The following is an 11878-nucleotide window of genomic DNA, read 5'->3' as shown; positions in this document are numbered from 1 at the left end:
GGATGAGTGATTTATGACATGAGATATTTATTATCCTAGTACCCGAATGATTATTATAAGTGATATATATTTTGTAACTTATATAGCCTATTGTACATATTGTATAAATATTCCATTAGTTCCTTAGCAGAACTTTTAAATTATTTATTTAAATAAAAAATCCTTCTATTCCGCCATACAGGACACACGCAAATTAACGCGCAATGACCGAAATACCCTCACAAGGTTCGTATTCTGAATTTTCTGGGATTAGGAATAACCTATTTAATGCCGGAGTTTCGTGAGTCTTTGTTCTGACATTGATTTTCTCATTTTATCCATTCCTTTCCAAATAAAGAAGAAAAAAAAAAGAAGAAAGACGCAAAAAAAAAAAATCCAAACTTAGAAATACCCCCAAAAAAATTCTAAAGAACGAAGAAAGACACACATAGCATCATTCCGAAGGCGCTGCAAGATTCTGAAGAAGCCTCATTGCAGAAAGAACCTCAATTTTCTTCTGAGCTTTCAGAATCAAGATTGGTAAGTCTCGTCTCGCCGCCATTTTTTATTGTTCTTATCACCGCCTTTTCTCTTTCCTTCTATCTTCGTCATTTTTTTGACAAGTCTTGTAATCTTGGATTTCCATGCATTGAATTTTTATAATTTGAATGAGTTCGGTTTAAATTTGTTTCTTAATTACCATTACCGTTTGTTAAATCTATATTTCTTTTAAAATAATTTAAAAAAATTTATATATATTTTTCCCCTCATTTGATTGTCATGCAGTATTGTTGTTGAACACCAGGCCAAGAAATTAATATAATCTTGGTCCAAGTTTGTTGGACCTGGAGAATATTAATAATTTTTAAACGTATGGTTGGAATTCATTGTTTTGATCGAAGGCAGACTCAACTAACTTCGAGTTTGAGGTCTATTTTTCGGACCTCCCTAACATTCTACAATATTAAACTTTGAGATTGCTGGAATTAAAAGATGAATGTGGTGGGAAAAGTTGGAAGCTTGATCACACAAGGTGTCTATTCAGTTGCTACCCCTTTTCATCCCTTTGGTGGTGCTGTTGATGTCATTGTTGTTCAGCAACAAGATGGTACATTTCGGAGCACGCCGTGGTATGTTCGGTTTGGTAAATTCCAGGGTGTTCTTAAAGGCGCTGAAAAGTTTGTTCGTATAAATGTCAATGGGGTTGAAGCAAACTTCCATATGTATCTTGACAATTCAGGAGAGGCTTATTTTATAAAGGAGGTGGATGATGATAAGGACGTTGAGTCAAGTGTGGCTGATGAAGATGCAGGTCAATCTGATTTTACTCATGTCCATAGACTTGACCATAGTATCTCTGATTCGGGGGTGCTTCGGTTAAAGGCTAATGATCGACCTCAAATACAAAGGGTGGAATCTGATCTTGATAGGAGATATTATGAACTCCAGGATGATGAACCTGGTGTTGACGGTTCATTTGAGTTGTCAGAATATGGGTCTAATCGATATGATAATCCCAATGGAGAGAATGGTTTGGACTCACATGGTTCCCATCCGGAAGTGGTATTGGTTAGTGTCGATGGTCATATGATGACAGCCCCAATATGTAGATCAGAGCAAAACGATGAGGAGAATGTGCAGTTAAAAAATCCTCAATTTCACCTTGGCCCAGCTGAAGGGACTGAGTTCTGTGAAGGAAATGAGTTTACTTCTGATGAAAATGCTTGGGCTGCTGATTATATTAGAAAGCTGGATGATTCAACAGATGATGTTCCATCCTGTAGTTATAACAGGAATGGGGGTGATACGACATCAGAGATTGTGGCCAAAGTTCACCAAAGAGAGGAGGTACATGTTAGATACGCAGAAGCGACCTTGGTGATTAAAGATCAAGAAAATTATGTGCAATCTGATACAGAAGAGGTTGCATCTGGCTTGAGGAGAGAGACCGTTTTCAAAAGCTGTTTGGCATTAGACCAATTTGGCCAGCAGGATGAAAATGCTGATTCGGAAGATGAAGGTTCCCCAGCGAAGGTTCAAAAATCAGCAGACGAATATAATGCAAATTGTTCAGTTGGTAATGAAAATGCACAAGAGAACATTAAGAGCCCTTGCAGCATTGATGAGTTATCTCCCCTTAGTAGGCCTACTTATTCTGATGAGAATGGATCTACAAAAGTGGAATTAGGAGGAGTTCAAGAGGTTGATGATAAAGCATCGGTGCATGTTGACACTGATTCTGGAAGTCATTCTGTTACTAATGATAATGAGACTGAAGGGAATGATGAACTCATTGAAAATTCAGTGTTGACTGATGGGGTAGATGATAGTAAACAAATTCCTGCACTTGATGATGCCAATAATCTAAGTGAGGAAATCGAACCCCAACCAACAACTTCCAATGATGAGGACCAAAGTTATTATGGGTTGGGTAAGAATTCTGCTTCAAATTAGTTTTTCTTTCACCGAGCAATTGATTCTCAACATTAATTCTTAGTGGAGGTTTATTTACTTCAATTTATCTTAATACTTGCAGGATTTGAAATATCACTTTGTGGTCATGAGCTTAAAGTGGGTATGGGTTCAGTTGCTGCTGCTGAAACATTTGATGCACATAGGATATCCGCAGAGGAATTTAGAGCTTCTGCACCATTAATAATAAAAAATGAAAATCTTGTTGTCAAGTTCAGAGAGAGATATCTGCTGTGGGAAAAGGCCGCTCCTCTTATTCTTGGGATGGCTGTATTTGGTTTAGATTCACCTGTTAATCCCGATGATACAATTCCTGTGGAACAGGGGGATGCACTATCCAGGGATGGTGATGCTGGATCAGCTTCGTCTGGACGGAGATGGAGACTTTGGCCTATTCCTTTTCGAAGAGTAAAGACACTAGAGCACAGTACTAGTAATGCATCAAGTGATGAGATCTTTGTAGACACCGAGTCCGAGTTGCAGTCTTCTCTTTTGGATCCGAGTCCAAAATCTTATAATCCTGGGTCTCCACATAAACAATTTGTTCGAACAAATGTTCCTGGTAATGAGCAGATAGCTTCCTTGAATCTCAAAGAAGGTCAAAATTTGGTAACATTCAGCTTCTCTACAAGGGTTCTTGGAACACAACAGGTTTGGCATCCATTTAGAATACACTACAGAAAAAAAAAGACTTGGATGTTTGGCTTATTTAGTGTGGAATTTTAATTGCATTTCAGGTTGATGCTCACATATACTTATGGAAATGGGATGCAAAAATTGTAATTTCAGATGTAGATGGAACTATTACCAAGTAAGACTACTGACTATACATTTTTAGGATAACAAATACCATTTTAAACTTGAAGTGGATGATTGACACCACATTCTACGCGCCCCCCCCCCCTTTCTCTTCTCTCTTTCTTAATTGGACCTTATTTTATTTTATGATGAAATCTTATTATGGTCATTGCAAATTTTGATAACTGTTGATGCTAATGAAACTTTTACAACATGAAGAAAAATGTGAAAAGGGATGCAGGTTCTAGTTTGAAACATGAAGTCTTAAATTTTAAGTTGTCTGTTAGTCTTAGATTTAGAATGTCATTTTAATGAACCTAAGCATCTATTATTAGTTCGCATGCATACTATACAAAATTTCTCATGATGATCCTTTCACTTCACTAAATAGTGAGAAGTATTGTTGTCTTCTTTATTGGTGATTCACTATAACTTTTGTCCGGGCCTACATTATGTAGATTGAAAAGCAAAAGATATTACATGATTGCCTTTCGCTATTTTTTCTATAACAAGAAAAAAGCTGCTGCAAGATTAGAGGGAAGAGTTTCATTATGGTTTCAGAATCACCATTAACCATCAACATCTTAATTTTCCCCTTCTTTTATTTCTACCATTTATTTCCTTTCAGGTCTGATGTTTTGGGGCAGTTCATGCCTTTAGTTGGGAAAGATTGGTCACAATCTGGAGTGGCAAGGCTTTTCTCAGCTATTAAGGTATTTGTTAACTTCTAGAGATATATCAATCAAGTTGGGGTATTGCTAATGTCAAAATTGATGAGGAAAATTGCGTATGTTTATGAAGCATGTTGTATAAAAGAGGTAGAATCAAATTACTGCTTATCTGTTACCACTGTTTCCTTTGCTACCTGCTCTTATCAGCTGTCTCTTAACTGGAGTTTAACTTCTATTTACTTATGGTTATTCGTTGTTAAGGCTGAGATTTACTCTAGATTGGAAGCATTTGTATTGGTGCACCCACAATTTTTAGTTAATACTCACCTTGAGAGATATTATGCCAATATACATATAAACAAGTTTTGATTAGGAAGTCGAGCATTACTATATAATCGAGCCCAGAGTCTGGTCAAGTCTGGACTGTTTTGCTATATCCTATATGATCAAGCCTGTTTGATACGAAGGCTCTTGAGATGATGGCTTTTTTTGTGTCTAACAGAACTGATACTAATTGTCCATGGTCCATAGTCCAGTTGCATGCTCTACTTTTTTTTTTTGTTTCTTTTGTTTCCTTGTTTCACCTTGCACTCTTCAACAAGCTTGTTACATAGTAATGGTTGTCTACTTAACTTTTTCTTCTATCAAATGTAAATGCACCCCAGCATGGTTGACGTTATTATCTATCTATTGTTTCATTGAATTGAATCTCAAATCTAATGCTGGATACTGAATTTATGTTAGGAAAATGGTTATCAGCTGCTGTTTCTGAGTGCTCGTGCAATTGTCCAAGCTTATCTAACCAGGAACTTCTTGCTTAACCTGAAACAGGTATTGTAAGTTGAAATTAACAGTTTATTTTCAATTGTAGGTTTATTTATTCTTTCATCCAGGAATCTATCTATGAGATTTTCTTATGAAGGGTTTTGTTGGTCTTAGAATGCATGAGTAATTAAGTCCTCATCTGTTTATTTATATAGTGTTTTTTTTTTTTTACAGCCTTTCGTCTTACCTTAAAAGGACATCATTAATATTAATTAAGTTGTACATTTTTAGGATGGAAATACCTTACCAAATGGACCTGTTGTTATTTCACCTGATGGATTATTCCCTTCACTATACCGAGAAGGTGAGAAACCTTTTTGTGCGAAACTCATTATGGCTGTGATCATGATAATTGATAATAACTCCTCTTTCTGCCAATGTAGTTATGCTTAATGTTTACAACTACATTCTTGTCATTATTGTGAAGAGATGCATACTGTGATTGTCAGTATCACTAAGTAGAAAGTGTGTGTTAGATAAAATCATGGTTTCTGTTGTGATTGAAGAAGTCATATAGATGATCTAAATGCTTGATTTTGTATAAATAAACTACTTTCTGACTACCTTTTTTTTTTATCTGTTTCTGTTAAGCACCAAAGGCAAGAAAACAAGAAAAAAAAGGGGGGATGGAAGCAGTTAAGTCAGTTAGAGAGGAGAGTAGTAAAATAGCTCCTTTACCTTCTATTACTGTAGAAGAGTGAAAAAAAAAGAGCGCTGAAAATGACAATAGAATGGAACCAACTAATGTAACAATAGGACAGCAAGAAAGGTTAGTGGAGAGGACGTGAGAGGAATGAATTCTGTTATAGAGAGGATCAAGAGTATAAATAGAAGGAATGAAGGAATTCAAGGGGGAGGGGGATTTTAGACTGGGCAGGAGATTAGGAAGGTGGTAGCCTCTCAAATGCTACCTTGTTCTCTATTTTTCATAATTGGTTCTTCAATGGATTCATCAAGAGACTCAGAGAGTATCACCTTGATACCTTCCAACTTCTGTTTCTCATTTCCTTCTACTCTCTTCCTACTCTCCCTTCTTAATTCTATTCTTCATATTCTAAACTGATTCTATCTCTACTGCCTAGACTTATAATTACTGCCCTAATCTTACAGTTTCGTTACTTGTATATCTGACTTGTTATGTTGTGTTTGTTTCCTTCACAAATTGAAGTGATAAGAAGAGCACCTCATGAGTTCAAGATTGCTTGTCTAGAGGTAAATTACCAGAGCTAGAAACCTTACCAACAACATTATATTAAACATGTTTTCTGATGAAAATTGATTTGCAGGATATCAAAAGACTGTTCCCTGCTGATTACAATCCATTCTATGCTGGATTTGGCAATAGAGACACAGATGAACTTAGCTACAGGAAGATAGGGATCCCAAAAGGCAAAATATTTATTATTAATCCTAAGGTGTGTGATTTGATGATTTCTATTAACTAGTACTTTCTCTAGTTATAGCATGTAATTAATTTGAATGTCTATGAAAATGAACAGGGTGAGGTAGCAATAAGTCAAAGAATTGATTCAAAATCTTACACATCATTGCACACCCTTGTCAATGACATGTTCCCACCTACTTCTTTGGTTGAGCATGAGGACTTCAACTCATGGAATTATTGGAGAGTCCCCATTCCAGATGTCAATGACAATTAGTATAGGGTATAAGGATGTAAATGGAAATACTATATGTTCTTCCTTCTATTCGAAAGTTTCCTTCTCCTATAGGGATTAGGGAAATTCTTTGATGGCATAGAAATTAATGTTAGAGTCAATCCTCAAATATTCATTCATTTGGTCCACCTTAAGCAATAGGTTGTGTCACTAATCAACCCAATTGTAGAATTTGTGGTTTACATATTGTACCATATCAGGTTTTTTCGCTTTTTTGCCCCTTAAATGAAATGGCTCTCTTTAAATGAACTTGTCTTTAAAGTTTGCAAGGGAAAATGAAAAATAAGGTAAGCAAGGAAAGGAACAGGTATGTTCGTCCTTAAGCTTCAACTTTCATAAAAATGTATATAATTTAAGCTTTTTCCCAAGGAACACACATAGGAAATAGTTTTGTATTTGTTCATTTTGAAGACGAGTTATCTAAGCTTTTTCCCAACATTTATCATGCTGTGGTGTAAATTAAGCAACCACCTTAAACAACTACTCGACTAAGACCCGTGCATCGTGTGAAAAGCTAAATTAATTATATTATATACTACAAATTTAAAAATGTTATATTATTTGAAGATTAATTAGATAATATATAAATTAATTTTAAATTAAAAAATTTAATTTGTAAAAAATATTTACCATTTCTATATAATTTAATACAATTATTTAAAAAAACAAAAGAAATATACGACAATAATAAAATCCTGTGAAGTTGGTCTCTTTAATAAATATTGACTTGTGTAATTTTGAGATTTTTCTTTAGTTCTTTTTGGAGATAATTTAAAAAAGAAGTTATAAAAAATAATTGAACAAAATACAAAATATATAATATAAATTACAAATAAATTTTATTAATTATGATATATTAGAATGTATATCTAATAAATAGATGTTGTGTCAAAGTTGAATGTGCCTGGAGAATTGGAGATGTTTTGGACAATTCACTTAAGAGATTAAAAAATAGAATAATAGTAGCAAGAGAGAGTTATTGAAAATATGTTTAAATTGACTAAATAATATACACTTTAAATATTTGTAACTGAAAATTGTTATGGTTATAATTTTAATGTAAATAGTAATTGTATATCATTATTACTTTTTTTAATTCAATTGAGTAACAATAGGTATTGAATTTAATTGATTAAGATGATTGAAGTTTTGTACCATTACCATATAAAAATTTATTATCTTTTATATTACAAAATTGTAAAAAAGGCATCTATACAAAGTTGTTGATGTGACACAATCATAAAAATCAATATGTATTTTTTATGTAATAAAAATAGATAGATAGATGCTTTACAAATATATCAACTGAACAAGAGATTCACATCCTTAGTTACAGCTAATTAATGAAAACTTTCAATTGGAAAAATTGAATTTCTGTTTTGAATGTAAATGTTGTGAAATGTTCTGATGCATATCCATTTTTTAATCCATTTTCACATGCAGTCACCTGATTTGATAGTACTCTCACATAAATTCATTAGTTGATGTCGAAAAAACAACATAGATTCACTAATTCTATGCTAATGAGCATGTTTCCAATTCAATACCTCGGATGATAAATTACATTGGTATGATTACAAATCTTTGCCTGTGTTGTTCCAAAGGCATGCTTTTGCAGCATTAATTCATGTTTGCTTTTACTAAGAAAACATCCGAGTCTATGTTAGTGTAGTTAGATACCAAAAAAGTTTAAGGCATGGTACAGATAGTCTTGTCTTTATATTGCATACACCGTCTTATACTCGTTCTCCGATGGCGACATCATTGACATGGATAATGACTGCCTACTGCTCATTGTTGTCCGAAGACTTCGCAATCTGGCAGCCTCGAGTCGGTGAGCGATCACCCAATAACATAGTGTTCCTAGTGTAGCTGCCATAATCACAGTTCCTAGAGCTGTTGCTGCTATAGCCAAACCTTTATTATCCCCCACAACGATGTATGACATTGCAAGGAATGACACAGAAATTAGCACACAGGCTAACCACATCAACTTGTTTATAACGGCCGTCATTTGTTTCTTCGCTTTCCTCTCGATGACAACCACCGATGTTTGGACAACCACAACAGCCAATGATATGAAGAGGGCGAGAGAATCAAAGATTATGAATATTGTGAACTCGATATTGGGAGCGATGTATACCTCCCCAAGAGACAAGCTGGGAGGACGGTCACTTGGGGTCTGAGGATACTGGCCTGGAACATTAAATATGGCTGCAAAAGCAACTGTTGCTATCAGGACAGCAACAACAGTGTTGGAGTTGATTGCATTGTTAAGTCCCTCGGCCTGCATTTTATTGATTCGTTTCGCTATGCCTTGCATCCTTCTTTGCGTTTTAAATGTGTGTTCCAGCTGGTTATGAACCCCACTTTTGATGTCGCTCACAGTTCGTTTGAGCTCGAGGGCTGTGTTTGTGGCAGGTGACTTGATGGACTTGGCACTTTTAGCTCCCCGAACTTGCAGCAAGTTAGCAATGTCCTTACGGTTGTTTTTCTCGGCAGTATCCAGCACAGTTTCACCAGATTTATTGATAACATCAGTGTTTATTTCTCGGCAATCTAGTATCTTCTGAACAATCTGCAAAGATTATCAATAGAATGCTAAGAGAAGTTTGCTTACAACGGTTGCAGGACCCAGTCAACTGCTTATGATGATGTCATATCAGGATATTAAAATTTTAAAACAAGGTCAACAAACATTACTAGGGAAAAACAAACACCAAAGTTTATGTCAACGTATTATTTCATTTTCACCACCCATATGCTGCAGTCCACAAGACAGCAATTGCCATATAAAACACTAGTAGTGGCACAAAGTGCACTTTTCCCTCAAAGTGCTTACTAGATTAATTTAGAGGTTGGGCTATGACTGCAGCTGCCCTCCTAGACCCTACAGTAGGAGTCGTAGGCATTCGGCCGCTCTTTATGCTAGTTATCAAATAAAATAGACATACTTCTGAAGTTCTTTGAATATCATACACAAAATTAACTTGAGAAAATAAGTTTAGATTATGCTCTTAGAAGATGATGGACTCTGAGTCCAATGGAAAACCATATGCTCACTATCTTAACAAAGCGAGAACAGGAAAGTGGTTTTTACCTGTAGGCGACCCTTTCGGGTTGCAATATGCAGAGCAGTGTTTCCCTTTGCATCCACCATGTTAAGCAATGATGTGCTTGATTTCAAAAGTTCATCCACCAAGTCAAGGTTTTGTCCTTTCACTGCCATATGGAGTGCTGTCTGCCCCTTCTTATCAACTCTTGTTGCGAGTTCTGGTTCTCTGCTCAGAAGGGCCTTGATGACCTCAACATGGCCATTCCTTGCAGCAGAATGCAACACAGTTTTCCCATTGCTTTTCGCAATACTTATCAGGCTGCTACCCTTTTCAAAGAGAAAATTTACTACCTCAATATATCCTTGTGCTGCAGCTGTGTGCAATGCAGTAGTGTTTGACATATCGACTGTCATTGAAACTTCGGGAAAGGCTTCCATGAGGACCTTCAATATCTCTACAAACCGGAAGAGAGAAGAGGAGTCAGAAAAATTCCAAACATTAGATTAATGATAAATTTGTAAGTGTGATGATCAACAAAAATAAGAGTCAAAATGTAAAACCTAGAAAGCTAGCAGATGTAAAAGAGTTATGGCTAATTTGACATAAGAACTCAAATTGGAGAGAAATAATGTGTAGTTCTATATCAACAAATCCTAAGAAGCGAACTTTCTTTGAAAAATTAACCAGAGAGTTATTATAACATGTTGCACATCATTCATCAAAATGAAGTGAAATAACTGTAAGCTCCGATGAAGTAAAGAGAATTAAGACACTCACCCAAGTTCCCATTTTTAGCAGCAATGTGGAATGCATCAAATCCGTTCTTAGCTTTGAAGCCGGCCAAACCAATATCATGATATTTGATCAATTCCTTCACTATATCAAGATTATCATTTTCAGCAGCAACATATAAGGCAGTTTCACCAGAGTTATTTGTCTTTGAGAGCAACTCCTTCAGTTCCTCCTCTCCATTCTCAGAGATGATTCCCAGCACCAATTCCATGTTTCCAGCTCGGATTGCTGAGTGCAAGGGAGAATCACCCCGGATACCGGTCAATTGTTTCTTCATCTTCTCTGGAAGGTATCTTTAATCTTCAATACTTATAAGATGGATGTAACATATCAAGTTCACATTCCTCAAAACATATCCAAGATACAATTATTCATCGTCTCCCTCATATCACATCACTCAGCCATTCAAAATTTCTGGCCACATCTGCATTCACAATTCAGGACCCAACCAGACTCTTAATACAGATTCAGCAGAGGCTAAGAAACAAAAACATGGGTAAGCACTAGGAACCCAAAGTGTTCCAAATTCAGTTTTCATGTATTTATTGTTACTTTATGGTAAAGAGCAAAGCAAGACATTAATTCAACAGATGCACACAATTATTGGGCGAACATTGCTTGGGGGAAAAAGAAGACATGAACTAACCAACAATTGCTGAATAAGACAGCAACAGCCTAGGTTGAGCCTTGAGAGTTGGTGTTGCTAAGATCTAAGTTATAGAAACCGAATAAGAAAAGGGTATTAAACTAAGAATAGCAAGAAGAGGAAATGAAGAATGAAAGTAGCGGGAAACCGAGGTGTGAAGAGGCAGAAACTGAATCACACTCGGTCCCCTCCTCACTCCTTTTCTGGGAGCACTATTCGTATGCTTTAAAAAGAGAGAAAAGAAAAAGAGCAACCAAAGAAGAAGAAGAAGAAGGTGGTGTAGGTAACGCGAAGAACACCATAAAGTTGGGTGAGTTTGAAGGTATGAGGTGAATGGTGATGATTGGGTTTTGTTTTCGATTTATTATTTAATAATGTTTGACGCACATTTTTCCACCGGAGATAAACAAGAGGAACCGTGTGCATTACTAACTAACTAGTAATTAACTTGTCTCTTCTTGCTGATTTACGATTTTAGAACAAGTCTTGTGTGTAAGAAATCTCACTTACCCTTGCCAGTGAAAAAGAAAACTGTTAATTACATTTCTTACACCCTTCTCTTTTTTTTCTTAAAGAGGCAAATAGTTTTCCATGATTCATCCCAATATCCCATGCATACGAAATACGAATAGTTGAATACGATTCTCAATGGTAAAATCATCGTAGGTAAAAGTCATTCTATAACCAAAAAAAAAAAATCCGTCTCATATAAATTATTTATTTATTTTTTAATTTTAAAATACCAAAAAAATATTTAAATAAATTCTTTTAATTTGTTAAGAGTTTTAGAAATATTTTTAAATTTTTTAATTTTATCTTAAAATTTTTTTATTTACATTAAAAATATCTGTAATGATTAATTTTTTAAAAATTTAAAACTAATTTAATATTAACATTACAAAAATAATTTTTAATATAAATAAATTAAATATAATTGTTATATATTATTAGATCAATTTTAAA

The 11878-nt window shown here is 35.0% G+C and overlaps 2 protein-coding genes across 4 annotated transcripts; one reads left to right on the top strand and one right to left on the bottom strand.

Annotated features, from left to right (window-relative positions):
- Nucleotides 1–205: 205 nt before the first annotated feature.
- Nucleotides 206–6666, top strand: LOC112696450 (phosphatidate phosphatase PAH1). Of its 2 annotated transcripts, none has more exons than XM_025749223.3 (10): nt 206–519; nt 766–2410; nt 2516–3102; nt 3189–3262; nt 3878–3962; nt 4665–4751; nt 4977–5049; nt 5914–5957; nt 6032–6160; nt 6245–6666. In XM_025749223.3, the coding sequence occupies exons 2-10, from the start codon at nt 973–975 to the stop codon at nt 6401–6403; spliced, it is 2676 nt and encodes an 891-aa protein (XP_025605008.1). In that variant the 5' UTR covers nt 206–519; nt 766–972; the 3' UTR covers nt 6404–6666. The 2 variants fall into 2 exon arrangements, with proteins under 2 accessions (XP_025605008.1, XP_025605010.1); XM_025749225.3 differs by having other exon boundaries at nt 249–519; nt 785–2410.
- A 1206-nt stretch (nt 6667–7872) lies between these two features.
- Nucleotides 7873–11365, bottom strand: LOC112696449 (ankyrin repeat-containing protein At5g02620). 2 transcript variants are annotated; one of them, XM_025749222.3, is made up of 4 exons: nt 10916–11333; nt 10255–10693; nt 9522–9931; nt 7873–8999 (listed from the first exon to the last, which is right to left on the bottom strand). In XM_025749222.3, exons 2-4 carry the CDS (start codon nt 10544–10546, stop codon nt 8139–8141), a joined length of 1563 nt encoding a protein of 520 aa, XP_025605007.1. In that variant the 5' UTR covers nt 10547–10693; nt 10916–11333; the 3' UTR covers nt 7873–8138. The 2 variants fall into 2 exon arrangements, with proteins under 2 accessions (XP_025605007.1, XP_025605006.1); XM_025749221.3 differs by having other exon boundaries at nt 10255–11365.
- Between the last annotated feature and the right edge of the window lie 513 nt (nt 11366–11878).

This window comes from Arachis hypogaea, chromosome 6, assembly GCF_003086295.3.
Source record: "Arachis hypogaea cultivar Tifrunner chromosome 6, arahy.Tifrunner.gnm2.J5K5, whole genome shotgun sequence".
In the NCBI taxonomy this organism is placed as follows: Eukaryota; Viridiplantae; Streptophyta; class Magnoliopsida; order Fabales; family Fabaceae; genus Arachis; species Arachis hypogaea.
This window is presented reverse-complemented; position numbering and strand designations above follow the sequence as displayed.